The sequence below is a fragment of the Pteronotus mesoamericanus genome, unplaced genomic scaffold (genome assembly GCF_021234165.1).
Source record: "Pteronotus mesoamericanus isolate MK-2021 breed Mesoamerican mustached bat unplaced genomic scaffold, CSHL_Meso_final scaffold_507, whole genome shotgun sequence".
Lineage (NCBI taxonomy): Eukaryota > Metazoa > Chordata > Mammalia > Chiroptera > Mormoopidae > Pteronotus > Pteronotus mesoamericanus.
Window position 1 is genome coordinate 10,908,613 of NW_026555319.1, and position 27,198 is coordinate 10,935,810.

Here is a 27,198-nt window from a genome sequence, read left to right on the forward strand (position 1 = left end):
CGTTGAGTATACATTGGGGAGCGGCCGAAAGAGCACGGAGCCTTTTTCCGCCTGTAATTTATCTGCCGTGTTGTAAGCGGAGGAACAGAAACTCCGAAAGCTTCAGGCGATTATCCCAGGCTAGTCAGGGAATGGTCAAGCCAGGCCTTGCCCCTAGTCTATCTGCCTGCGAAGCCCTTGTTCTTTCTAAAGCTGTAAAAAGAAGAATAATTATGGATATCCTTCACTGAGTCCTCGGAATGAGTAGGCAGAAGCGCCACTTTTACAGATGTTACCCGTTTGATCTTCAACAAACCAGGTGGGATTAGCCTTTCAGAGGTGACGTTGCTTGCCCAAGGCCACACAGCTGGAAGGCAGAGCTGGGACTGTACTCAAGATTCCTCTTAGTCATTGCTCTCTGCTGCCTCCTGCCTCCCCATGATGCTCTGACACGGCCCCAGAGCCTACCTGCGCTCTTTCTCCAGGAAGGAACGGAGGCTGCTGGTTTTGGGAGACGGAGGAAGAGCTTGGCCTGCCTCCCTCCGTTATCCCTTGAAGGGCAGAATTCAGTGCTCAGCCCTAAGAATGAGGCCAGTGTTGATGGAGTCTGTTCTCAGGGCCCGAATAAGCCAGAAGGCCCACAGAGCCTCTTTCTTAGCGTGAGCCCACCCATAACTGGAGTTCTTTACTAATTCAGACTTAGCTGTTGCTATTTCAAGTAGCTTTGCGTGAGCTGCCAACTGGGGAAGAGACCTGAAGAAGCCCTGCTCCAGGGAGTTGCAGGCAGGGAAATTGTCTGACAGCAGATCTTGGGCCAGATGCCGGGGGTTGGGTTAAACCACTCCTTGGGTCCAGATCTTAATCTCGCTGAGGAAATCAGGCTCCCGGTTGGCTGGAGCCGGTGTGTCGGACCTTTCTTCATACTTAGCATCCCGCCCCCCGCCCTACATCCCCCGAAGAGGAAGAGAGATGAATTCTTCCAACATTTACTGGAAAGCTCTTGCTGTCGCGGTGGCGAGGGGTCAAGGAGAGGAGGAGGAGGAGCAGGAAGGTTTGGGAGCGCGCTTGCCTCTGCTCTCCAGCAACCTGAGTTGAAAGGCACCTCACTGCTACTCTGGTCCAAGAATTGACTGCATTTTGTCTGTCTCTAGCCAATCGCATTAGGAAAAAATAACCACACTTGCTTTTTGGCTTTGGCCTTGTACTAAAACATGCTCTCCTGGTTCCCTCACAGCTCCTCGAATCCGTCTGTTGCTTCCTCAGGGCCTGGTCCCCAGCTTGTTTCCTCTCAGCTCTGACCTGAGCATCCTTCTCAGTCGCTGTACTTTCCAGTCTGGCCCTATGGCTTCTCCCTGCCCAGTGTGCCGGCCCTCAGCAGAGGGGCCCTGGGGAAAGAGGCCCCTTAAATACATTGCCTTCATGACCATTCATGAGACACTGTCCCTGGCACCAGCCTGGGGCTTTTATTGGTCATTTATCCCCTTCACACCCCTAGGGAAGACGTGTGACTAGCCCGACTTACAAATGAAGAGGCAGGGGCTCAGAGGGGATAAATGACCTGCCCAGGGTCCCATGGCTGGTAAGTGACAGACTGAGGACTGGAGCTCAGTTCTGTCTAACTGAGCAAAGCCTGTGCTCTTCGTCCCACAACGTGTCCTTTTTAGAAAGGAACCTTTTGAGTGTAGGTAACTGATGATGCTGGGTGACGTTTACCTGGAGGCTTATTCTATTTTTCTTGCTCTGAAAATGAAAGTGACCTTTTAAGAATTAGTGGTACAAAATGCGTAAGTATATTCAGAAAAAAATTTATATGGGATGCAAAATGTGAAAACTCATCTTTCTCATTTCTACTATTGTAATCTCTGGGAGATAATACAGGTAAGTTTGATGTGCATCTTTTGTATATACACACATTGATATATATTTAAACACGTATTTATTGTGCACATGTGCAAGTGTTTCTTTAGAATTCCGTTAAGGAAGGAATTACTGGACCAGACAGTATATTCATTTAAAATTTTGGAAGTACTGCCCTTGACAAGGCTACATGAATTTTCACTCAGCAGTCTTGTGCTATATGACTTTGGAATATGCCAGAAATCCTTTCTGGAAACAGGTGGGATATAAATAATAAATTCATGCTTTTTCAAAACAGCCCTCAGCCAGGGAAAGAAGTGACTTGGGCACTAGGGAGATTATTAGCTCTCAGACCTAGACCACAAGGCACGCCTGCAGTCCCAGCCAGGAGTCGCTGGTGCCACGTGTGCCACCTGCAGGGCAGCAGGCGGAGGGATGGCTGAAATGTCCAGCCTCTGCAGAAAAAGCCCTCTGATACCTTGCTTACCTTGGCTGCACCAGCTGCAGGCCTCACCTGCCTGGCCCGATCTGAGGCCGGCTGCCTGGCTGGCCTGGGACTGCCCTGGAAAACAGGCACCATCACACCTCTTACAGGGACCAAACAACCGGTGGAGGAGAGGGACTTGCACAGCACCCAGCCACAGTACAAGTGATGCCATCCTTTCTCCCCCCGGCCTCCCAGGTCCAGCCCGTGGGCACCTTGGGCCATTGTTTCCTGTGGTCAATCTCAGTTTTCCTTTTTCCCTCAAATGGGGTGTTAGTATATGTACTTTTTCAAAAGTTTTATTTTTTGCATTCTTTTTCATCTTTATTTCTTGATTTACAAGTTTACAACGTATATGATTTGTCTTCCAGGTCATCCACAATGTTGTCAAATGATTAAGTGCTGCATAAAAAAAACCTTTTTTTAAAAACAGCCTTTTTGACATAACTTAGGAAGATTGGAAGTTACAGTCCTAATTTTTCCTACTCCTTTTTAAAAAAGTGACATATAAATATATTTTCTCTTTTTGTGTGTATTCTGTTTTCTTAAAGGCAGAGTCTTTTCCTTTTAACCACAATTTGTGGGTAAGGAGAGTACAGGCCCTAAGCTCCTTAGAGGGCACTATTTATTTATTTTTTTCTTTGAACAGAAAAAAGTGATTGAGATTGAGGTTGCTTTTAATTTTAAGAGAAAATAAGGCTGCTTTGGCTTCGCCTCTGCCTTCCAGAAATAGACCCGAAGATTTTTTTTACATACATAAATACACAGGCATCCCTCAGTCATATGCTTGTGATAAAATAGTACAGAAGTAGCTCTAAATAGTGTCAAGTGAACTGATCCCCCTTTAGTCCCTTCCAACCTTCTAATACTCTCCTTCCTAGAGGGAACCATGCTGAACACTCTCATGTATATCTAAACCCCTTCCTTTGCAGTTCCAAATACACATCTGTATATATGCTTTTTATTTTAAATAAATGGGATTCTGTTTTCCTGCCCCTCTTAGTATATCTTTGAGATCTCTCCATGCTAGTCCATATAGATGAGTCTCATTCTTTTAACAGGTACACACCTTGAATACAACTGTAATTTATGATAACTTTTTAAATGTTACAAATGGTCCTGCAGTAAAAATCTTTGTGCTTCCATGTAGACTAAGTTCCTGGATGTGGAATTGCAGGTACACGGATTAATACTTTTGTTATCTTTCCTAGAAAGAGAAAAGCTGGGGTCCAGGCAACTCTAGTCCTGGTGGCCTGAGGAAAAAGGTCCAGTGAGCAAATGAGTGGGAAGGGGCTGCTACAGAAACCCCCCTCTTGGTGATTCACAGTCAAGCAGCATATCAAACGTTTTGAAAATTCTTCAGTAACTACTCACTGCTGAGTGGTTTAAAAAGAGTTGTTTGCAAAGGGAAAGACTTCAATTCTTTGTATACATCTGCTAAAATTTCCCTGAACAATTTGGTAAGTGCCACCCAGTGGTAGTCTCTCAAAGACAGGACAGCATTTAGGTAGTAACTTGGCCACTTACTGTCCCACCAGGCTGGGCAATTGGAGCGGAGTCAAGTTTGGATTTTGTCCAGGAACCAGGCCAGGCCTGTCACCCCCTCCCAAGCTCCTCCCATCAGGTGAGAGGGACCCAGGGAGTCTTGAGGCTGACCACGGAGGAGAGGGGAGAGTTTCACTCTGGCCTGTCTGACCGGGAGGAGAAACGAGGCCTGGCAGACACACTGCATCCGTCTGGCCCAGGCCTCGAACACAGAAGTGTGGATCCAGAATTCCGAGAGAAGGAGCCTCTTGGGCTGTAAGAGGGCAGCCTTCCCTCCACCACCACCCACCTTCTCCAGTTGGTGAAATCATGGTTAACTTCCAAGGTTCAATGCAGAGGTCGCTTCTGTGAAGCCTCTTCCTGATCTCCCAGCCCCCTCCTGTGCACTCAGGCAGCACCTTTGCTGTGTGTACCTTTACAGCTGTCAGCACTCTCGTTTGTCCTCTGGTTCATACTTACTGGGCTGGTCAAGAGGGAGGGCCACATAATAATTATGTACTTCACAGCCCTCCCCCAACAAACGGAACTCCTCTATAGCAGGCTACTGTTCAGGCTTTCCTTCACTCATTCATTCATTCATTCATCCAATCAATAATACTATTGGGGACCCACTACCCCACACAGTGGTGAATAAAGCAGACCCAAATCCCTAACCGCTCTCATTTTATATTCCCTGTACCCCGGCCCAGTGTCTAGCCAGAAGTCTGGCACAGTAGGGTTTGGAAGTGACAATCTAATTGGAAAGCTGCTTCGGCATAGCAAGCACTGTTAAAACTTTTGTGTGCTGCAGATTTAAAAACATTTTCTCAAGAGGCCTTGTCTGCAACTTACATGGCGGTCATTTGACTGTACGAGGTATTTTAAAATAACATTTGGGGTGACTTTGGGGGCCTGATAGTCTACAGGGTCACTAAATTCGTACACACGCTTAGCGCCCACCGCCCGGCTGGATCACAACTGGTGGAGGGCGGCCCCACAGGCCCCGCCTCGCCCCTCCCCGGGGACCGCGCCCGGCCCCGCCCCCGCTCTCCATAGTTACGGCGCCGTGGAGGCGGCGGCCATCTTGGCGGCGGAGCGATGAGCGGGTCGAACCCGAAGGCGGCGGGCGCGGGGTCGACGGCTGGGGCCCGAGGGCTGGTGGCTGGCAAAGACGATAAGAAGAAGGCGGGCGGCGGCGTCCTGAATCGGCTCAAGGCGCGGCGGCAGGCGCCTCACTACGCAGCCGACGACGGCCTCGGGGCAGCGGTCACGGAGCAGGAGCTGCTGGCCCTGGACGCCATCCGGCCCGAGCACGTCCTGCGCCTCAGCCGGGTCACCGAGAGTGAGTGCGGGGCCGGCCGCGCCCTCCCCTCGCGCCGGGACGCGGGCCCCTTGCAGCTTGCAGCTTGCAGCGCAGCCGGGCGCTCGCCGCTCGCCGGCCCGGGGTCCGCCCTGCCACCTTTCCCTCTCCGGCCCGCCAGGCCGCGCTGCCCGCAGCGCCGTCGGGTCGGGCCCGCGCTCCCCACCGCCATCTAGACAGGGTTGGGAAGGGATTCCTCTTGAGCTTGACTGCATTCCCCAGAATCTGCCCGCAACAGGCTGCCCGCAGGCTGGGCCGTTCCCCTTCTCAGCTGGACTTGCTTGGGTAGGCGGCCCCTTAGCTTAATCCCATCCTCCAGACCTCATTCTGGAAGCCCCCCAGCCGTCAGTGAAGTTCCCGCTCAGCCGCGCCGCCTCACCGTCTCCTCGCAGCTCCTGCAGCCCAGAGCCTACCTGCTTTCTCTGCGTTTCCCTCCACGCGGCCCCTGACAGCCCCTCCCCCTTCCCTGCCCGTCTTGGCCCCCCACCCCTTTTGGCCCCAAGCGTTGCCGCTTTGTGTGCTGGTGGGCTCTTCCTTCCTCAAACACCTTGCCGGAGCATTTCATGCAAATTTAAAAGTGCCACGTTTAAAAATAATAAAGTTTCAGTTTATGTACAACATCTTAAATGTGAATCCTGTTTTTGACACCTGTTCGAGTGAATTCAGAATTACGTCAGGTTTCAGAAATGCGTTTCTGGCATAAAAGGCAACTGTCCTACACCTTTCCATTGATTTCAGGAAGGGCGGGAAGAAATACATTGCCCACCCCTAAGCTGGATCTCTCCTCCCCTTTCTCTGTTCTCCAAGCCAAGCGCTGACCTGACGTCCCTTCTGTTGTTACTTCCCCCCAAGAGTTTACAGGCACCTGGTTAGGCCCTGCTTATCCCCCCTGCTCTCCAGCCTTCTAACCCTGCAACACCAGCTCTCCCTTCATGGGTCTGAGGCTGCCCTAGTGCTGCTACCCGCTGAATTGCTTTCGCGGTCAGCGCGGGGCCGAGGGGGGGGCGGTTGGGTGAGGGGAGCGGAGGGGGCGCCTGCTTAGGATTGATTACCCTGGGCAGCAGGTGGCTGCGCCAGTGATTTGGGGGTGGGAGTTTGGGGGTGTGGGGTGGGCCTTGGTCCAGATTGTATAACAGGAAATGCTCATCTCCTAAAACAGTTTTAATTTGATTCTGGATATTTTGATTCCCCATTTTTCATCACTGTTTGGGTTGGGACTGTCCTTTGCATACCTGAGTATATCTTTGGAAGGTCTTGCTGTTCACATTCATTGAAACTTTGTGAGAAAGCTGCTTCTGTTCTGACTCTGAAGGTACAGAAGTGCTCATCACCTGGTCTTTCTAACCTCATGCTTTATCCTAATGTCAAGGGTGAATTAGGCCATTACCATGTCTGGCCTTAGGCAGCATTCTTGGTAGGCAGGCACTCAGGTCCTGTGTAGGAGCTTGGGGTTGGTGCTCTGCGGCTTCCTGGAGAAAGCCACAGGTCCACCCAAGGTCAGAGCTTGGTGACCTTTGGAGTTTTTTACTCTTCTTAAAGCCTGTTCTCGTACAGCAAGTTATTTATTTATTCTTAAAGATTTGATTTATTTTTAAAGAGAGGGAAAGAGGGAGAGAAACATTGATGTGCTTCTCATGCTCCCAACTGGGGACCCTGCCCACGACCCAGGCCTGTGACCTGACCCCGGGAAGCTAACCAGTGACCTTTGGGTTGGTGGGACAAGGCCCAGTCCCTGAGCTCCACCAGTCAGGGCAGCAGGTTATTTCGTGAGCATCCTCTAAAAGCACAGAACCAATTTCAGCCTTCTTAGGAGTTACAGAATAATCAGTAGCTCCCAAGTTTGCGCTCTTACTGGAGAGACAGCTGGTAAAACATGAAGCAACTAACCCAAACAGACAAAGTAAAATAAAGTGCCAGAATAAGGTGGAAGAGATGCCGTCAGGAGTTATTGCAGAAGGAAATCAGTAGATGGTCTCTGATTGATAGATACTCTTGATTAGCTGCTCAGTTTGTTGTGGGCCTTACTTCACTTCGGCCTCATGCCCTCTCACCGCCAGATCTGTCTTGCTGCCTGTGGAGGTATGGCCCGCCACCTGGCACCTGATTTTGTACAACCCACAAGCTAAGAATGGTTCTGCCATTTTTAAATAGTTGGGGAGAAGAGGAATATCTTGCAACATGTGGTTATGTAAAATTCATATATGAATGTCCATAAACAGTTTTATTACAATACAGCCATGCTCATTCATTTATGTGTTGTCTGTGGGCTGAAGGGAACGCTGGATGTTTTTGCACCACAGAGACAGAGCTGAGTAGTTGTGACAGAGACTGAGTGGCTGCAAAGCCTAAATTATTTACGACCTGGCCCATTACAGAACAAGTTTACTGATCTCTACATTGTGACACTTTGGTAACCAAGTGCTGTATTAGCCATAAGATCAGCATAGGTATTTTTAAATGAATTAAAAAAAAAAATTTGGTTCTTTTGTGACATCCAAGTTGATAGATCGTGAATAGTTTGTAGGCCATTTTTGAGGTGTTTCCAAAGAAATCTTTTTTTATTTCTGTTTTTAAAAGTGCTATGATACTCTTTCATCCATACCATGTCCATGGTCTTTTTTTTATTTCTTGGATTTCCTAGTTCTCTTCACATACAACTTTTGCTTATAACAAAAGAAGAAGTATTTTTTTTTTTTATATTTCGAGTGAATTGTATAAGAAAAAAATACCTGAGTTTGCTTCAGAACTTGAGAAATGAATGAATGGTAGTTTTGGAGAATTATTTAATGGTATTGGTCTTTCTCGCTCTCATTTTCAGATTATTTATGTAAACCTGAAGACAACATCTACAGTATTGATTTCACCCGCTTCAAAATTCGAGATTTGGAGACAGGGACAGTGCTTTTTGAGATTGCCAAACCATGTGTTTCAGGTAGGTCTCTGTACTGTAACAGTCACAGGCCCTTTGAATTTTTGTGTGCCATTGCATCCGTGTCATGGGCTCAGTGTGCCTTACTCTGTGACCTCTTCCTAAAGCCGGGCCTGCCGGAATTGCTGGTTTGAAGCTGTGTTGAGAGGCTGCTGTTGGTGCTGGTTACTGTGTTCCACAGGTTTCTGTTTACACCAGTTCCTGTAATACTCACGCCTCTGGGAGGAGTTATTATCTTCATTTAACAGATAAAGGAAACTGAGGCCCCGAATTTCCAAGTGACTTTCCTAAGGTCCTGTACTCTTTCATCTTACCATATTGCCTTCCTTCACTTAGGAAAGGAATCCTTGAAATTAAACTGTAATGAGAGCAGCTCACCTGAGTCTTGAGTCATGGGGATACTCTAGAAAGGTGATATGGAGGATTCCAGTCCAGATTGTGAGGCAGCTTCACCTGGTTTCTCACTCTTTTCTTTAAACAGAGTCTCATATTTCTCAGTAAGTCCTGGTTTGGATTTTAATCACCGTCTTCTGGGAGAACTGAAAGCCCAAGTCTATGAACTCATCTACTTGGGATTCCTTAAATTGGCCTTGAATAGATGCTTCCTGAGCTTGTGATGCAGTTGCAGGGTGATTCATTTCTGGCCACTGGACCACACTGTCTTTGGAGCACATCGCTGGAGATTTAGCACCCCCTGGAGTTAGTCATTAGAACACCAGCACAGATAACCCTTCAGAGTATCAACCGTGGGCTGTATTAGCAAGTCTTTCTGCAGAGCTTTTCTCACCTGGTTTGCTTGCTACTCAGAAAGAGCCTGTAAATTTGGCAGGTCAGAAGACTTTCTTGAGAAAGTCTCAGCTCAGGCTCATTGCATCGTCAAGGTTAGAGCCCTGGTCTCACCCTACCCAGTATTCTTTATGCTGCCATAATCTTGTACTGGCCAAGGCACATGAAGGCTCAAACTTGTGGGTACTTAGTTTGGGAGGGTCAGGGCCAGCTAGTTTCCTGGGTCTGTGGAGTTCACATCCCAAAGCCACATGTCTTAGTTCTTAGGATGTTTCCGGGACCCTGGGACTACTTTATGTGTATGGATTTGAATTAAACTGGGCCCAGAGTAGTCATTTCAGTACAAAACTGAACTGTCTCAGGAATGTCAGCTTCAGGTACTATAACTGTACTTCGCTTTTTAACCTGTTCAGTCTTTAGCTTTAAGGATCTTGACTCACTTGGAGTCTGCTCACAATGAGTCAGTACCCTCCAGATGGGCTTGTTCTAAGATTTGGTCTGACTCTCTGGATCACATGGTTGGAGCCAGGGCTCTAGAGTCTGGGTAGAAACCCTACTCAGGCTGGTGGCCCAGTTGCTTTTGGGCTTGTCACAGGCCTGTGCCTGTGTTCAATGTTCGATGTTTAAAAAACACTCTTATGTTGTACCCGTGTTCAGCCTAGACCTAGAGAAAATATCCTTCCTGGACACTGGATGGACACTAGAGGGAACTATCTCTTTGTTCACATTGGAATGGTTTTCTGATTGATTTTACAAATCTTTCATTTCCTCGGTTCAGGAGTGGACTAGACAAGAGACCATCATTACCCTCGTGGACCCCCATTCAGGTCCCACACATCGATTCATTGCCGGCCTTTCCCAGGTCAGTGTTGGGTCTGGTGTGGCCTGGAATAGGCATTAGTCCAAGGAACTACAGTGCTGCTAGGCTGCAGGCCAGTGTCTTCCATTTAAAGAACAAAACTTTCTAGGGGTTTGCCTTTGCTGCCTGTCAGGAATTTCTGTGCTCTCTGAAGCAGCCTTTTGAATAGTTTCCACTTTTGTAGTCTCATTCTTTTGGTTAGTGGCCAGCACATCAATTTGGTCAACAGGGTTTCAGTCCGAGGGACCTGGATTCAAACCTCTGCTCCTTATTTGGGGGACTTTGGACATGTTACTTAACCTCTCTGGACCTGAGCTTCCTGATCTGTAAAATGGAGATAATAGTAACATCTCACAGGGCAGTTGTGAGGATTCTCTGTGACATTTAGCACAGGACTAGCACATAACAAGAGCACAGCAAATATCTGCCGTCCTGCTGTTGGTGTTAGTACTGTTAATTGATTGTGCTGTTTGGACTGGTGGTGCTGAGATGGTGCACTTAAGCCTCTCTATGCACTTTCAGACCAAGAGGAGGAGGAAGAGGAGGAAGGTGGAGATGTGGATATCAGTGCAGGACGTTTCGTCCGATATCAGTTCACACCAGCATTCCTCCGGCTCCGGACAGTCGGGGCTACGTGAGTACCAGCATTTCCTGAGGGGAGAACATCTGCTTGTTTACAGAGAAGAATGTTCTCAGTTGGGTTAGCTTCAGAGGAGGGCGAGGACAGAGTAGGACTCACAGAGATTTATTTTGCAGGGTGGAGTTCACTGTGGGAGACAAACCTGTGTCAAACTTCCGGATGATCGAACGGCACTATTTCCGGGAGCGCTTGCTGAAAAACTTTGACTTTGATTTCGGCTTCTGCATCCCCAGCAGCAGGAACACTTGTGAACATATCTATGAGTTTCCCCAGCTTTCTGAGGATGTCAGTACGTATCCCCTGACTTGTATAGCATTCTAGATTCTTGGGCTAGAAGGAACGACCCTTGAAATCCATCTGGTCCAATGCCCTCATTTTGCAGAGGAGGGAAACAGTGACATGATGCATCTCTAGTCATTTGACCGTAGGCTTCTCATTTCCTGTTGCTCCTGTCACTGCCTGTATGGGAGCATGGAAGGTTTTAATAATACAGGACATCCCTTTTAGATGCCTGCTGCGGGAAAGGGCGTGGCTGAGGGAGATAAGAGTAGGCCCGTGACAGTCCCTGGGACTCTGGTTAGGTAAAGTGCCTCTCCTATCTCCTCTTAGTCACGGTTTCCCACTGTGTTTTCGACGTCTGCTTGGCACTCTCACTTTTTCCTTAATCACAGCTACACATGAAACTGTGGGCTCCACTAAATAGAATCGTAGGTCTGAGGACCTGCTCTTGCTCGTTCTCTGCAAGTAGGAGACTGTTAGAATAGAGCCAGCAGGAAACAGGGAGCTGTTAGAGGTTTTGGAGCAGGAGTAGCACGGTGGAAGCAATGTCTTAGGAAGAGAAATCGTGCAGATGGATTGAGTAAGAACTGGGGAAGGCACCAGAGAGAGTAGCTGAGGCAAGGGAAGAGATGGACCTATGAGAGGGGAAGAACAGGCTTGGTTTTTTTGTTTTATTTTTTAAGATTTTATTTATTTATTTTTAGAGTGAAGGAAAGGAGGGAGAAAAAGAGGGAAACAGCAATCAGTTGCCTCCACGCCCCAAACTGGGGACCTGACCCACAACCTAGGCATGTGCCCTAACTGGGAATCGAACCTGCAACTGTTGGTCTGTAAGCCTGTGCTCAGTCCACTGAGCCACCAGCTAGCACAGTACAGGCTTTTTCAGTTTCTATGACTTTGGTCTAGCTCTCTCAGGTCTACTTCCTCATTTAGTAATTAGGGAAAATTGCTCCAGAACAATGAGGATGTGAGTGGGATCTGTGTATAGTAGTTCAATTTGCTTGGATCCTTAAACTTTTTCAGAGTGGTAAGGTCCTTAAAATTCTGACAACCAGGTACTCTTTACTCATGTGGCAGTGCTGTTCCTGGGTAAAATGAGGGTGGCTGAGATGTGGGGCAGGGTGTGTACGACAGCATTGGATCTTGGTTTGAAACCTGCTCCCTAAAATGGGCTGGAATCTGTAGATACTTGCAAGAAGACATTATGTATATTCAAGTTTCACAAGGCAATGTAACTTTTCCTCTTGGAACCAAATAGGCAAAAAGAGTATAAAGGTCATCATTTTGCAAATAAAGCAAATAACTTCAGCCCAGATAGGTTCAAAGAAATTTAAACAATTAGTTTTACCTTTTAAGAATTGTGGTGAAAAATAACATTTCCTCCAGAGGGCTCAAAATAGCAAGTAATAATTAACTCCAAACTGGTCAGAGGTTAATGACTGGTTAATTACTTTGACTTTCTAGCTTGGTTAAAGAGGTCTGGACAATTGCCTGAACAAACAGGTTTAAATCTGGATCTCAGGACAGGTTAATACCCTGAGCCGTTTCTGGAAAAGGCTCCTTGCCTTTTCTCCCCCTGCACTCATGTTTACCCAGGATTCTTCTGGTTGCTGGCGTGCCCACGGGCAGTGGCATAGTGAGGCACAGCTTTCTGTATTTGTACCAGAATGTTTAGGAGAATAGACCCGAAGCACTGAGTAAATAAGTTGCTGTGGTCCATGTTGGCAAAAGGGTAAGCTCATTCCCTTGGGTGCTGACTCAATCCAGGCTGGGGATGACCAAGGTCAGAGAGTTCATTGTGTCTGTGTTTAAGTAGGTATCATGTTTTTAAAAAACTTACTGATTTGAGAGGGGTGGGGGGAAGAAACATCACTGCGTTGTTCCACTTATTTATGAATTTGTTGGTTATTTCTTGTGTGTGGCCTGACCCAGGATTGAACCTGCAACCTTGGCCTATCGGGACAACACTTTAACCAACTGAGCTACCCAGCCAAGGCCTTGTTGAGTTTTGAGGCCTCTGTGGTCCCCAGTTTTCTCCAGCTCTCAAGGGCTCACTCCCTCTGTTCTGAGCTCATTATTCTGGGAGAGTGTACTCACATTATCTGGAAGGACCAACTTATGAATTTTAGAGGGAATACTGAGTTTTTTTCCACCTAGCCCAGGAGGCAGACTCACACATTAAGTCTTTGCTTTTTTCCCTTTCATGACTCACAGTTCGCCTGATGATTGAAAATCCCTACGAGACCCGTTCTGACAGCTTCTACTTTGTTGACAACAAGCTGATCATGCACAACAAGGCTGATTACGCCTATAATGGAGGCCAGTAACGGCTGTGGGACTGGACAGGGGAGGTGCTTCGTTGCAGCCCATGGTCCTGGCACACGGAAGTGGTTAAAGCTGCTGTATGTCAACACACACCTGGACCCTGTTCCCAGGAAGCCAAGGCTGGGGTGGCAGTTTCCTGTGCTCCAAGAGAGGTGCCAAGCAGTGCTGCTTGTCCTTCCCCAGTATTTTTCTTCCCTTTCTCCTGCCCCTTAGGTCACAGAGGTACTATATAGTAAAGTAAAAGATTAGGATAGGGCTCCTGGAATCCAGATAAAAAGGGAAGTTTATTTTCATGTAGTCATAGCTGCTGTCTGGTTGTCCTGACGAGCCTGGGTCTCTGTGTCCGGGTGAGGAGGCTCTGGCTGACCTCCCTGCAGGTTCATCGCTCTTCTGTAGGCCCCTGCGTGCCGTGGGAAGCGGCAAGGTCAGCCTCTCCCAGGCATCTCCTCTTATTTCCAGTGTTGCCATCAGCACAATCTGACCTCAGCCTGTGCGTAGTTGTAAACCAAGTGGAAAGAAACTTGAAAAGGGTTGAGGAGAGGAGTGGTACCAACAGGTGAGGCACTCTGGCTGGGTGAGGCTGCCCGGACTGAAAGATCCGTTTTCTGGAGAGGCCTGCTTATCTGTCTGACTTCCACAATCCCGGCCTGTCCCCCTGGGGCTCCAGCAAGGTTGCAGCCAGGCAGTGCCTTCCTGTGCTCGTCCTGGAGGAGAAATGAGCTTGCTCTGATTCTCTTGGCTCCTAACTTTTGAGCATCTTTTGAAATAGAATGTGTCGGTTTTGCTCTTGGAACAGTAGTATCTCTCAAGGCCAGAGCAGAAGTCATTGTATTTTTTTTTTTTTTGAGATTTTCAGGCTTCCTTTTGGGAGGTTTTATAAAATGTCAGTGGTGTTCCCAGAGTGTGTGACGTGCAGTTAGACTTCTGATAGTACAGTTCAGGCTCTCAGGGTGAATCTGGCTCAAGTCGGGGCTGGTATAGTTGTGAACCGGCAGCTGCGTAAAGGAGGCATTTTTCTCTGCACAGCATCACCTGAAGGATTGGTTTTTGACAGTTTTGCCTCTAAAACTTTGTAGATTTCTTCCTTAAGAGGATTTTTCTATCTGCCTTTCTACTGAAGCAGTTTATGGAAACATCCTGGCAGGTCAGATCTAAATAGTGCATATCTGATCCTTCCAAACGTTTTGGGTGTGAGGCCCTCAGCCTATCTCAGCTGTTTGAATCAAAGCCTTCCTTGCACAGCCTACCACTTTTATCCTCAAGCCCTCATTGGGTAGACCCTCACCTCCTCTCCCAGAGGTTGTCTGACTGTGTTGGCTTTAGGCGGTCAGCCCAAACCCCCTGAAGATTGTTGCTGTGGCCAGGATTTAGCATTGATAGGAAGGTATCAATAACTGTAGGAAGGTCCTAGGTATGTGGTAATAGTCACTGTTGCCAATATAGTGACAGTGACAGGAGAGCTGTTTCTCAAAATGCTTGGGAGGAAGGCCGTGTGGGGCCAGGGAAAGAAGGGCCAGCACTTGGCCACAGAGCCCCTGTATGTTCACTGACCAGTGTTGCTTCTGGTTTGGATTCTAGAACGTGAGTGGTCTTGAACCTCAGCCCAGTGCTTTGAGCCAGGCCAGAGCCTGGGCTGCGCCAAGTGCTGATGGCTTTCTCAGTGAGATTAGCCCTGTGTGCCAGCACTGGACCCAGCCACTGAGGGAAGGAAGGCACCAGGCACCCGGCAGACCGGGGCACATCTCAGAGCTGGAGCCGACTGCAAATCCAGGTGCCTTACATGGGGCTCTGTCCCATCCGCTGCTGGGGAGGGCTGCTCCGTCCTCACTCCTGCCCCACCGGCAGGCAGGCAACAGCACTGCTCCTGTCCCGTTTCTCACCGTGGCTCCTCTAGCGCACTGTTCCTGTCAAGCTCCAGAATAACCCCCATCTGTGACAGAGGCCTGATCGGGAGAGTTTCTACTATTTGATATTTATCTAGCATACAGGATTTGGTTTCTGGAGCTGCCCAGCGCTCTGCTCAGTAGTGTGTCTTGAAAACGTGTCCCAGGGCAGACTGTCTTGTATACTCTGGGCTCTTCCTTGCAGTGTTAGCTTTTGTGAGGAGGAAGACCAGCAGGGCAGAGGAGGCAGGCGCTCTGGCTTGAGGGGGCGTGGTGTCCTCTTCCCCTTTGGCTTGCTTTAGTCTCGCTGGAGGCCTTTTTGAGGCCAAGCGCTCGAACTGCCCAGTGGGACAGGGGTTTGCCATCTTCTGCAGCTGAAGGTCTGGTGTCTGTACCTGAGACTCTGGATTCTCGTGTCCAGCTACTCAGGAAATCTAGAGTGGTTAACACCACTCTAGGATGTTAACCAGGGTGAGTTTGAAATTTTGTACCTGAATTGGGAAGAGAATTGGAAGTCATGCTTTCTCTGAGTGTCTAAACCAATCAAAAGTAGAATCAAAACAGGAAGCCATGTTAGTAAGGAATCTGGACTGTTGGTAGCCATTATTTGGGTGATACAATGGGAGGAAAAAACTGCCTGCTTGGGAGCCCACACTCTTTTTTTCAGAGCTGGCGTCTGAGAGGCAGCTCCTGGAGGGAGCGATTCCAGCAGCCAGCGGGCCCGCCTGGGACCACGGGGCCTGCTGCCTATACCCCTTCCTCGCTTGTTTTGCTCTTGTCCCTCTGCCTTGGAACCTCCTGGGAGAGAGCCTTTTCCTGTGAAGCCTTTGGGCCAAGATGCCCTCCTAGCTTCTCCAAAGACAATCCTGGTTTACTTTATTCTGTGTTCTAACGAACAAACAGGAAATAACAACATGTGTTAGCTCAAAATTATCTTGCAGAGAAAGCAGGTTTCAGGGGCAGATAGTACTGCCTGAAGACAGCCCCCGTGTTTGGGCCATCCGATTCCCAAGTAAGGGCAGTGATTTGGGAATGTGGGGGTCTTACCATTGACTAGTAATTCTCGAAATGGCAGAGACTAGGGAATCTTCAACTTCTTTGTGTACTTGAAGTGGAACTCATTTGTGGAGTGGAGTTAATAGGCTGTGCCTAATGTGCAAATAGGATGAGTCTTACCTTAGTGTGTCCTGCCACCCTGGTTAGCTCCCAGGGTATTCTTTTTCCTCTGTAAATTCACTTTCTTCTGGTGGTCATTATCACCAGGTCTGGGGAATGGGGACCGTCTGTCCTAAAAATCATAGCGCAGACTCCCTGCCAGCGCATGAGGCTTCCTGACACAGAGGGTGCTCCTGTCCCTGGTGTGGGAGCCAAATCGTTGAACCATCATGTTACATTCCATGTTAGTGAACATCTTGACCACAAGGTGGATTTACCCCTTGTTTTACAAAGGATCATGTAAAGTCATTGAAGTTGTGAGAGTCTATTTTTTTCCTGTAAATCTATTTTTCTCAGAATATAAGAAACATCAATGACCTGATCTGCCCTTCCTCCTCTTTCCCCTTCACCTAAGGTCCTCATTCGGTTTTTTTTTTTCTGTTTTGCTAATAGTTTTATAACCAACAAATGAATACAGAGAATGCCTTGTACAAACAATAAAGGTAGAAGATCAAGCTGTTCCTTTAGGCAGTGCTGAAGATTTCAGTCTCTGGTATTTGGAATTTAGGCTGCAGTCCTTATTTTTGGATGGATCACTGAGGGTGTGGTACAGTCCCTGCTTTTAACTAGATTTGACCAGATGAATGGCTGCTTGGCCCAGGTAGAAGTAGATGAAGTGTTTGGTTTCATGTGTCACGTAACTACCAAAATTCCTCCCCACGATGCAGTGCCAGGTGGGGTTGTACTTCTTGTCACACGCCCCTCTTTTTTTTTCAAATTATAACGGAAAGTTTATTTAGCATTACAGAGGTAGAAGTAAGCCAGCTGGGTTGTGTGAGCAAAAAAACAAGTTACAGAGACTGAAGCAGGGCGCTTGGAGCTTAGGAGAGAGAAAGGCAAAGGTAGCGTGCTTGGAGGGGGCAGATGGGGAAAGGGGTGCACAGATGGTGTGTTGTGGCGCTGTGCGCCTGAAACCTGTGTAATTTTGTTATCCAGTGCCACCCAATTAATTCAATAAGGGGAAAAAAAGACAATAGAAGAGGGGGGAGGGAAAGGTGCGGGTATGTTCCCAAGAGGGAGAGCGCTTCTCAGACTCCTCTGCGTGGGCCGCAGTACCCTTCTCTGTTCTGTTTCTCCAACTCCTGAGTAGCACATTCCACAGAGTCCTGTTGCATCTCCTCCGACATACCGGCATTTACACAGTGGAGCAGAGGCTGGCCTACTGCCCAGGTCTCCTGGGAGGGGCTGGCGGGGCTCAGGCCCAGCCCGTCGTGGCTCACCTGTCTCCCTCGTTCCAGTTCTTGTCTTTGTGTCCAAAGTAAACTAGGTGACCTATTTGTATAAAACATTATTTTGCCACAAGAGACGGAAATAAAAGAAAGATTTTCACAGTATGTGACCCTCTCTTCTCTCCTGACCGGGCCCCTTATGTTGCTGGGGGGAGCAGGTATGGGATGGGGTGGCCTTTCTGTAAATAGTTGGAACATAGCTGGTTTTAGGGTGATTGGGGAGTAGTATTGGCCTTTAGGTTCAATGTTTTTGCTTTATTTAGTTGGGGGCCTTTGAGAATTCAAAATGTAAATACATGTTTAAAAGTGAAGCCCTGGCTGGTGTGGCTCAGTGTACCGAGCGCCGGCCTGCGAACTGGAAGGTGGCCTGATTCCCGGTCAGGGCGCATGCCCGGGTTGTGGCCCAGGTCCCCAGCTGGGAGCGTGCAAGAGGCAAACCATGGATGTTTCTCTTACCCATCAATGTTTCTCTTCCTCTTTCTCCCTCCCTTCTGTTCTCTAAAAATACATTTAAAAAAAAAATTTTTTTTTAAAGGTGTGCTTTACCTACAGTAAAATACACCTAGTTTAACAGTACGGTTTGATGAGTGTTGACAAATGTACACAGTCTTATGACCTCCATCACAATCATGACACAGGGCATTTCCATCACCCCAAAAAGTTCCCTCAGATTCCTGGTATTTGTGGCCAGTTCCCTCCTCCTACTGCAGCCCCTTGCAGCCCTTGTTGGATCTCTGTCTCTGCTGGAAAACTCGCACACCTCTAATAAAATGAAATGCAGATCAATGTTTAAGGTCACAGATAATTCTATTTTATTTTTTAAAAAAAATTTATTATGCTCATCTGAGGACATTTTCTTCATTGCTTTGAGAGAGAGAGAGAGAGAGAGAAAGAGAGAGAGAGAGAGAGAGAGAGGGAAAAACATTGATGCAAGAAAGAAGCATCCATTGATTCTTCCCATACACGCCCAGACCCAGGGATTGAACCCTCAACCTAGGTATGTGCTCGGACTGGGAACCAAACCAGCAACCTTTCGGTTACAGGACGATGCTCTAACCAGCTGAGCCACATCAGCCAGGGAAACAATTCTGGTTTAAATGGTCTGGGCACCTGTAGCAATTATTGGCCTCTGCCCACAAACACCACTCACTCCCACTTTTCCCACTTTTCCTGGGCTGGTGGCCAGGTGGGTGATGGAAAGGTGAAGAAGACCTTAGAGCGTTTGCCAAAGACAGTCATTTGTTTGGCTTTAAAGTACTGGGGACTAGAGGCTTTCTTTTAAATGAAAGGTAACATATTAAGGACTTTGCTGTATCTTTTGCTTCTGAGATCAGATGAGATTGGGCATGTTCAGGGTGGTGTGGCTGTAGACTGTCTTGATTGCTCTCCCAAGATGTAGAGCAAGGTCTTGGCAGAAAACAAAAAGTCTTTTTTTTTTTTTTTTTTTTTTTTTTTAAATAACAGAAATTAACTTCCCAGTTGTAGAGACTGGGAAGTCCCAGATCCAGGCACCCGCAAATCTGGTGTCTTCTCACCATGTCCTCACATGATGGAAGGGCGGAGAAGACCATTTTTGGCATGTGGGTCAGTGCTGGGGAAAGACGCCTGGCTGAGTATTGGGGGGAGAAAGGCAGCCGGAGGGATGTGTGGGGGGCCTGGGAGGGTGTGGAAGTCTGACTCTCTGGTGTCGCTAGGGAAATCCTTGCCAGACATATGAAATTGCCATGGCTTCTTGGGCAGGGTGAAGGTGTCCTGAGGAGTATGCTGAGGCAAAACGCATGGCATTAGGGGGCAATGCGCCCTGCTCCCAAAGGACTGCCCCACAGTTGGGAGTGGGGCAGAGGGGACTGCGTGGCACAGTCCCCCACAGCTGCTACTTGGGGACTCGATAAGATTTCAGATGCTAAGTGTTAGGAATAAGTAAAACCAACCATGGGATGGAGAGGGTGTGGGGGCAACACCAGCCTCCTGGGGTCCGGGCAGGCCTTGGTGAGTGGGGTCTGAGTGAAGAGCATTCCCGCGGAGGGAACGGTGATGGCAAAGGCCCAGACGCTCGAACGGGCGAGGTGTGTGAGCTTCAACGCTGCCCGTGTGGCCGGAGCACAGACAGCAAAGGAATGACGGGCATGAAGCCGGGGAGGTGGGTGGGGATATAGAGGTTTTTAGGCCTCGGAATTGGATTTTAAGATAGATAGGCGCGCCGTGGAAGTGTTTTAAGGACTGATGAGGACTCAGCCAAGGGCTGTGGCTGGTTGTAGCCATGGGATCTCCAACTACCTGCGAGAGCAACCAGGAGAGACTTTGACAGCTCAGGTCAGCGAAATACCTGCAGCTGCCGCTCGCCTTTCCCAAAATATCTCAGGAAAAGGAGAAAAACGAAAGTATGAGGACCTACCTTCGAGACTTCATAGACCCGAGAGATTGGTTTAAGTTCCAAGAAGCAAGGCGGGGCGCGGGAGGAGCCGCGGTAGGCCCCGCCCCCCAGGGCGCAAGAGAGCGGCGGCTCCCCCGGTGAGGCCTGAGGGGCGGAGCCCGGAGCCCGCGACGGCCCGCCCCCTGCAGCCGGAAGGCCCCCTGCAGGAGGATCCTAGGAGAAACCGCGTCCTTCCTTGGTCCTCCATGGCCGTCGCCGCGCTGCTTGCCCGGGCCTACGGCCCCAGCCGCGGAGGTGAGTGTTCTCCGACAGCGTACAGCGGGGTCGCAGCCCCGGGCTAGCTGAGCGGGCGTGAATCCCGCAGCCGGGACTTCCCAGCCGCGGGCCAGCCGGCGGCGCCCGCCTTAGGAGCGCGTGTGGCCTTTGCCCCAGTTCGGTTGCAGCTGGCGCCTGCGTGACCCGACCCTGCGCGGCCCGGCGCCTGCTCTGACCGCTAGCCCCAGCCTCGGTCTCAGGCTGCAGCTGCATGTTCTCCCCTCACTTCACCCTCCGTGGAGATTCAGGGTGCGCCCTTCCAACAGAGCCAAACGGGGATTGAACCCACGCCCTGCATTTGTGATCTTGGACAAGAGACACAACCCCTGTCAGCCTCAATTGGCCCATGTGTAAAATGACCACAATAATGTATTACTATTCTTATAGAGCTGTAAGGATTATATCACAGGGTATGCAAAACACTTAATACAATGCCTGGGGTGTAATACTACCCAGTAATTGTTACCTCCTTTCCCATTTTACCATTTCTCTCTAGCTGGAGCTTCGGTGACACCCATGGCTAAAGCTTCCTTTGCCTGGTCAAACCCAGTCTCCCTCGGTAATAACAATAAAGGGAACCTTACTGAGAGCCACCTGCCAGGCCATGTGCTAAATGCCACAGTTAGTATCTTTGTAATCCTCCTTTCCCCAGATACTCAATACTGTTGTCCTCTACCTTAAACATTAGAAGAGGCTCAGTGAAGGTAAAACCATTACCTAAGGTCACAGAGCTGTGTTCCTATTATTCTTGGTATTATACTGAAGCTTGAGTGGGGCAGTGTGTGCCAAGTGTCCAGCAAGCACTGTAAACAGTTGCCGTGGGGGTTCTGAACAGCAGCACAGCTGATGGGCATTTTGGGCCAATAACTTTTGCTGTGGGGACTGTTCTGTGGATAGTTGGCAGCATCCCTGGTCTCTACTCCCCTTACCAATACCATTTCCTCATTCAGTTGTAACAACCAAAAATGTCTCCAGACATTGCCAAGTGTCCATTGAGGGGCAAAACCATCCCTGGTGGAGAACCAGTGGGTTAGTGAATCACCGTTGTTATCGTTATTGCACAAGACCTGTTGCATTCGCCTTCTGCTGACCCCCACTCTTCTTACTGGCAGCTCTCCGTCGTCAGTTACATACTATCTACCAGTCTGTGGAACTGCCTGAGACACACCAGATGCTGCGTCAGACGTGCCGGGACTTTGCCGAGAAGGAGCTCGTTCCCATTGCAGCCAAGTTGGACAAGGAACACTGCTTCCCAGCATCTCAGGTGAGAGTAGCAACCTCAGCAGCCCATGATGGAGGTCTGCCCTGGGCTCCTGGATGAGTGGGGACAGTGATAGCCAGGGACACTGAGACTCCAGTCAGCTAAGCCCCTAACCCAGGTCTGGGGACCCAGAAAATGCTCTGGAAGTTTCCCTTGTCCAGAGCATGGTCTGTAGCAGGATTTAACTTCTGGAATGACAATAATAATGGTGAATGGTTGACATGCTTATTAGATGTCAGACATTGTGTTAGTAATAATATTCAAAGTGTTAGGTTCTTGCCACGTGCTAGGCACACTGTCCTCAGTGTTTGGGAAGTGTTGTTTCCCCACAGCAGTCCTATGAGGTGAAGGTACTATTGTTACATACTGTAGGGCACAGTTGATGAAACTCAGATTGGTGAGAGAGATAAAAAAATGTGCCAAAGTTTACGCAGCCAGTGAACTGCGGAGCTAAGGCTTGCGTCCAGGTCTGTTTTCTGCCCGAGGGTGAGATCCCAGTCAGTATTCTCCCTCCATGCCATTGTGTTCTCCATCTGAGTCAGTCCACCTGTGATCGCAGGTTTAATCTAAGATGTTCCTCCCGGCCCTGCCCAGGTAGCTCAGTTGGTTAGGGCATTGCCCCGACGGTCCAGGGTTGCGGGTCAGTCCCCAGTCAGGGCACATACGAGAATCAACCAATGAGCCCTGATTTGTATGGCTCAATGGAGTGGGTGTCATGCCACAAACCAAAAGGTCGCTGGTTTGGTGCTGAGTCAGGGCACATGCCTGGGTTGAGGGCCAGGTCCCTGACTGAGGGCATGCAGTAGGTAACCAATCAATGTTTCTGTCGCCAGTGCCAGCAAGAACATCTTAAACCTATAATCAGGGCAAAGGAAAATCAACCACACCTGCTCCCCAGAGGCAGTTGGTTTTGGATATTTCTTCTTGAATCTAAGTCTTTTTCTATTGTGGGTCACCTTTCTCAGGTGAAACGCAGGCCTACAGAGGTTAAGGAATTTGTTCTAGGTCAGATGGGCAGAGCCAGGCTGCATGGTGCGCTGGTTAAAATCCCAGAATCATGGTTTTAACCCCAGCTGCACCACTTACAAGCTCTGAGCTCCGTTTTCCTCAGATGTGGCCTGAGGCTGACTCAGCGTTGTTCACATTGAGAGACGCAGATGAAGAGTACGGAGCAGTTACGCAGAGTTTGGCATATTATAGGTACTTGATGGTTCACTATTACTGTTACCGTTACTCCAAATCAGAAATCCTAAGCTCTTACTATTCATTCATTCTCTCACTACCTTGGGAACATAGCAGTGAGCAAAAACACACAGTCTGCCCTCGTGGTCAGGGAGAGAGACCTTCATCAAAACACAGAGCAGTGGGTGACCTTCCTGCTGCATAAGCACTGCGGGAGGAGAGGCACAGGTGCAGCAAGAGTGTGTGATGGCAGGATTTGACTTAGGGCTCAGGTGGATAATACCTAATTGATAAAGGTCGTTACCTACAGGGAACAGCATGTGCAAAGGCCCTGTGGTGGGGAAGGAGGTGTGTGATGTGCTTGAGGGACGGAAAGATGATCATTATGGTGTGATGCTGCCATGCTTCTCACCTTGGAGGCTCCTGAAGGCTTCCTGTGCCTTCTGCCTGCTCACTGGTTGTGACTGCAGACAGAGGTGAGCCAGTGCGGAGTATGGGGGCAGGAGGCTCGAAGGAATGGCGCTGTCACACAAGCCTCAGCTGAGACTGGGTCTTCAGGATCTGGACTCGGAGGTCGTTGGTGGGGGGCACAGGCCCTGGCCCAGGGCTAGCAGGGTTTGGGACTCTGAGGGTACCAGTTGGCACTGGTCACCAATTACCGTGGCCGTGACATCCTTCCCTGAGATCAGATAAAGAAGATGGGCGCCCTTGGGCTTCTGGCCATGGATGTGCCGGAGGAGCTGAGTGGCGCTGGCCTTGATTACCTGGCCTACGCCATCGCCATGGAGGAGATCAGTCGGGGCTGCGCCTCCACCGGAGTCATCATGAGTGCCAACAACGTGAGTCCCCATCCTGGACCTGTGGGCGGGTGGGCACTGGGCCCTGTGTCCCAAAATCTGGACCGTGGTTCCCTGCTTCTGGCCCCCTCTGGACTTGGTCGTTCGGGCTCTGGAGAGAGCAGGCCTTGCGGAGGGGTCCGTAGGCAGGCAGCTGTGCCTGGGCTTGAAGGCCTCGGGCTGCTCCCCTCTGTCCCCACAGTCCCTCTACCTGGGGCCCATCCTGAAGTTTGGCTCCAAGGAGCAGAAGCAGAAGTGGATCACACCTTTCACCAGCGGCGACAAAATTGGCTGCTTTGCTCTCAGTGAACCAGGTACCACAGTGGGACAACCATCTCCTTGTCCCCTCACCTCAGAATCAAGGTCACAGATCAGACTGGAGCCGGACTGCCTCTGGGGGGGAGGCAGGAGCTAGGACCTGTGCTGACATGGATGGTCACCTCAGCTGAGCTGGGAGGAACGCTTGGGCCCGGGGTCCCCTCGGCCTGAGGCCACCCAGCAGCACGCCTCCCGCTCGCCCTTTGCTCTGAATGCTTCCAGAGTTGGCATGGCCTTGGAGCTGCCTCTCAGGGCCCGGACCCTGGCTCTGAATGTGCTCACCAGCTGGGGGTTGAAGCTAGGTTCCCTGCTGAGTTGGCATCAGTGCCCTTGGGTGGCAGAGGGTAGAGGTGGCCCTGGATTCTGAGTCTCTGTGTGGGTCAGGGAACGGCAGTGACGCAGGAGCTGCCTCTACCACCGCCCGGGAAGAGGGTGACTCGTGGGTCCTGAATGGCACCAAAGCCTGGATCACCAATTGTTGGGAGGCCTCAGCCACCGTGGTCTTTGCCAGCACCGACAGATCCTTGTATAACAAGGTGGGGACTCCGGTGACAGGGCCAGGGAGACCTTTGGGCTGCAGTCATTTCGTAGTTTCTAGATCCAGATCTCCTTGGCCTCATAGAGCTGTCCCTGCTCTGGGGCACCTTGGGGGTTTCTCTCTTCCTCCTCTGCCTGCCATTGGCCTGGGGCTGGTGTCTGTGCCTTCACGGAGGAGCCAGCAGAGGGTGTCCTGAGGGAAGTGGAGGGAAGGGCTGGAGCGTGTGTCTGGTGTGGTTTGGTGAGGGGCGTGGCCTGGGGCAGCCTCTGGGAAAATCACTGCCTGGGTTTTCTGCTCTTTCAGGGCATCAGTGCCTTCCTGGTTCCCATGCCAACGCCTGGGCTCTCCTTGGGAAAGAAGGAAGACAAGCTGGGCATCCGGGCCTCATCCACGGCCAACCTCATCTTTGAGGACTGTCGAATACCCAAGGAAAACCTGCTGGGGGAAGTGGGGATGGGTTTCAAGATAGCTATGGTGAGCCTGGCAGCAGGAATAGGGGCCCTGGGTCAAGGCCCTGGGTTCCGGCTGGCCAGCCACTGACTAGGTGGTCCCCACAGCAAACTCTGGACATGGGCCGCATCGGCATCGCCTCCCAGGCTCTGGGAATTGCCCAGGCCGCCCTTGATTGTGCTGTGAACTACGCCGAGAACCGCAGGGCCTTTGGGGCGCCCCTCACCAAGCTCCAGGGCATCCAGGTAACAAGGCGGAGACTTCGGGAGCCTAGCCTGGGCCCTGGAGGGAGGGCACTCGGGCAGGCGAGGAGCTTTTACCTGCTCCCATGCTCGCGTCTCCTCCCTCCTGTCCTTGGAAGGAGGGAGGGGCGGGCAACCCCTGACTGGTGGTCTGGGGCCGGGTTATCGCAGTTCAAGCTGGCGGACATGGCCCTGGCCCTGGAGGGTGCCCGGCTGCTGACCTGGCGTGCCGCCATGTTGAAGGATAATAAGAAGCCATTCACCAAGGTACCTGTGGGAAGGGGTCTCCTTGGGCGTCAGCCCTTTGGTGGGCCGAGGGATGGAGGGAGAAGTCTGGGCGGGGTCCCAGTCCCTTGGGCCTGTGGGCCTGTTGCTCCAAGGGTAGGCTCTCCCAGGCCTGCGCCCACCACGAGGCCACATGCTAGGGGCTCCCTGCAAGGTCGGGCTTCTGACCCTGCTGTCCCTTGTGGTTAGGAGGCAGCAATGGCCAAGCTGGCTGCATCGGAGGCCGCAACAGCCATCAGCCACCAGGTGAGTGTCCCTCGTGCATGGCCGTGGTGCCCTGCGAGGCCCCCGGGTGGAGGAGAGCTGTTGGCTGCCCCTCCCCTGGCCCGCCCTTCTGTGTGGCTGATCCTGCTGGTGTCTTTTCCCTATGGCCGGGGGGTCTTCTCTGTCCTGAGCCCTTGCTTTTCACCTTAGGCCATTCAGATCCTGGGTGGCATGGGCTACGTGACGGAGATGCCAGCCGAGCGGCACTACCGTGATGCCCGCATCACCGAGATCTACGAAGGCACTAGTGAAATCCAGCGGCTGGTCATCGCGGGGCACCTGCTCAAGAGCTACCGGAGCTGAGCCCCCTGCCCGGCTGACCATTGCCCCTGCCTCGCAGGCACTGTGGGGAGGACAGGCCGCCCTGGCCCCCGCCCTTGCGGTGTGGACCTCTGCCCGCCCGAGACCGAAGTGTCTGGGGGCGGGGCTCAGGGCGAGGCAAGGCGTGGCGCTGTGATCAGTGCCCGAGGACCCCCATCTGCAGCTCTGTTTCTTGGCTCTGCTCTCCCTTCCCAACTGTGCCTTATTTCTTCATCTGAGGGGACATGGCCTCCTGAAGGCAGGGCCGTGGAAAGGGCTAAGTGACCGCTTTGGGGCTCCCTATTTCCCATGGGCCGTGGTACCCAGAAGGAGACCTGGTGGGCCTGGGTCTTGGCGGCGTCTGCTCTTTTCCCTGAGGTCAGGGGTCAGGAAGGGGAGGAGGTGGGGGCCAGAATGAACAGGCCTCCAAGCAGCAGAAGCGGTGCTCTCTCGGGCCCCGGGCTGTTTGGGAAGGTTGTGGGGCTAAGTCATTAGAAGCACCGTGACAGGTGATGGGGCTTTGGACAGTCACATGTGGGAACTAATTGTAAGTAATAAAGCATACCTATCCCCTGAGCCTCGTGTCCATGCCTGCGTGCTGCTGGGGAGGGGAGGAGGTCTTTACTGGCTTTGTGACAAATGCCACCACGTGTGTGTGTGTGTGAGGGAGCGAGAGAGAGACTGTTCTCTGCCCAGGGAGAGCCACAGAGCTCCAGGAGAAGGCAGGGGTGACACGGGTCAGACAACTGAGGACCTGGGTCCAGTGGGCCTGGGTGAGTGTCCAGGAGAGTGGCCCCTGAGGGAAGGAGGGTGCCAGACGGGCCAGGGAGGAGGACCCGGGGGGAGGAGCAAGGCTTGCAATAGGCCCGGTGTGGGAGACAGGACTTGAAAAGCATCCCCCTTGCTTACGGTTTGCGCACAGCGGGCCTGCGCTGCGTCTGTGAGTGAGGGTCCCAGTGCCCAGAGGGCTGGCTTTGGGCTAAGGGGCCTCGGCCGCCAGAGCTCACTCTCTGAATCTGTGGCCCGAAGAGGTAGGTGAAGAGAAAATAGAGGAAAGAGAAAGCAAACACAGATCCCAAACGCAGTGGGCACAGCCCTCTATGGAGCAGGAAGGGCAGAGAAATGGACCCGTCATCGCTGTGAGGCCTCTGGAGGGGAAGGCAATGGAGAGAGGACCCACTTGGGACCACGACCAGTGGGCCCCGGACACTGGCCATTGCCACGTGGATTTCCGCGCCAGGCCGGTGCTGCCGCCCGCCGCCCCTCGCTCCCTGGCTTGGGCGGGCTCTCCTGAGGTCAGCCATGTGCCCTGGAGGAGCAGAGTGGCTGCAGCTGGCTGCCACTGGCCTCTCACGGCCCAGGTGCTTCGCAGCAGTTAGGATGGTGGGCCTGAAGCCTCCGGGACCAGACCACCAGCCCAGGAGAGGCCTGGCCCTGAGCAGGGGGACCAGGTTTCCAGCCTGGCTGTGTCCTGCTGGGGGCAA

At 51.1% G+C, this 27,198-nt stretch overlaps 3 protein-coding genes and 1 non-coding gene across 6 annotated transcripts; 3 read left to right on the forward strand and 1 right to left on the reverse strand.

Moving 5' to 3' along the window:
- Positions 1–4,931: 4,931 nt before the first annotated feature.
- On the forward strand, positions 4,932–17,456 carry UNC119B (unc-119 lipid binding chaperone B). Its single transcript, XM_054594397.1, has 5 exons — positions 4,932–5,186; positions 8,023–8,136; positions 10,301–10,412; positions 10,535–10,707; positions 12,912–17,456. Exons 1-5 carry the CDS (start codon positions 4,943–4,945, stop codon positions 13,022–13,024), a joined length of 756 nt encoding a protein of 251 aa, XP_054450372.1. The 5' UTR covers positions 4,932–4,942; the 3' UTR covers positions 13,025–17,456.
- LOC129087203 (dynein light chain 1, cytoplasmic-like) lies at positions 16,672–18,920 on the reverse strand. The gene is made up of 3 exons (XM_054594027.1): positions 18,885–18,920; positions 17,177–17,295; positions 16,672–16,824 (listed from the first exon to the last, which is right to left on the reverse strand). Exons 1-3 carry the CDS (start codon positions 18,918–18,920, stop codon positions 16,683–16,685), a joined length of 297 nt encoding a protein of 98 aa, XP_054450002.1. The 3' UTR covers positions 16,672–16,682.
- Positions 18,921–19,574: 654 nt separating this feature from the next.
- On the forward strand, positions 19,575–19,705 carry LOC129087529 (small nucleolar RNA SNORA44). The gene has a single exon (XR_008530912.1). It is a non-coding gene; the product is annotated as a small nucleolar RNA SNORA44 (small nucleolar RNA).
- Positions 19,706–19,875: 170 nt separating this feature from the next.
- Positions 19,876–26,284, forward strand: ACADS (acyl-CoA dehydrogenase short chain). 3 transcript variants are annotated; one of them, XM_054593923.1, is made up of 11 exons: positions 19,876–20,017; positions 20,535–20,597; positions 21,151–21,302; positions 23,171–23,320; positions 23,520–23,631; positions 24,020–24,171; positions 24,477–24,647; positions 24,731–24,868; positions 25,037–25,132; positions 25,340–25,396; positions 25,565–26,284. In XM_054593923.1, the coding sequence occupies exons 1-11, from the start codon at positions 19,969–19,971 to the stop codon at positions 25,715–25,717; spliced, it is 1,293 nt and encodes a 430-aa protein (XP_054449898.1). In that variant the 5' UTR covers positions 19,876–19,968; the 3' UTR covers positions 25,718–26,284. The 3 variants fall into 3 exon arrangements, with proteins under 3 accessions (XP_054449898.1, XP_054449899.1, XP_054449901.1); XM_054593924.1 differs by lacking the exon at positions 20,535–20,597; XM_054593926.1 differs by lacking the exon at positions 19,876–20,017 and having other exon boundaries at positions 20,570–20,659.
- Positions 26,285–27,198: the final 914 nt, after the last annotated feature.

Excerpts from the sequence above, each read along its gene's own strand:
- UNC119B (XM_054594397.1), top strand. The coding sequence starts at position 4,943 with ATGAGCGGGTCGAACCCGAAGGCGGCGGGCGCGGGGTCGACGGCTGGG. Across the intron at positions 8,137-10,300 it reads TGCCAAACCATGTGTTTCAG|ACCAAGAGGAGGAGGAAGAG; the intron begins GTAGGTCTCTGT and ends ATGCACTTTCAG. Across the intron at positions 10,708-12,911 it reads CCAGCTTTCTGAGGATGTCA|TTCGCCTGATGATTGAAAAT; the intron begins GTACGTATCCCC and ends CATGACTCACAG.
- LOC129087203 (XM_054594027.1), bottom strand. The coding sequence starts at position 18,920 with ATGGTCTTCTCCGCCCTTCCATCATGTGAGGACATG. Across the intron at positions 17,296-18,884 it reads TTCCATCATGTGAGGACATG|GAGACCTGGGCAGTAGGCCA; the intron begins GTGAGAAGACAC and ends AGCCCCTCCCAG. Across the intron at positions 16,825-17,176 it reads GAGAAACAGAACAGAGAAGG|AGGGGCGTGTGACAAGAAGT; the intron begins GTACTGCGGCCC and ends TGAAAAAAAAAG.
- ACADS (XM_054593923.1), top strand. The coding sequence starts at position 19,969 with ATGGCCGTCGCCGCGCTGCTTGCCCGGGCCTACGGCCCCAGCCGCGGA. Across the intron at positions 20,018-20,534 it reads CTACGGCCCCAGCCGCGGAG|CTGGAGCTTCGGTGACACCC; the intron begins GTGAGTGTTCTC and ends ATTTCTCTCTAG. Across the intron at positions 23,632-24,019 it reads CTTTGCTCTCAGTGAACCAG|GGAACGGCAGTGACGCAGGA; the intron begins GTACCACAGTGG and ends TGTGTGGGTCAG.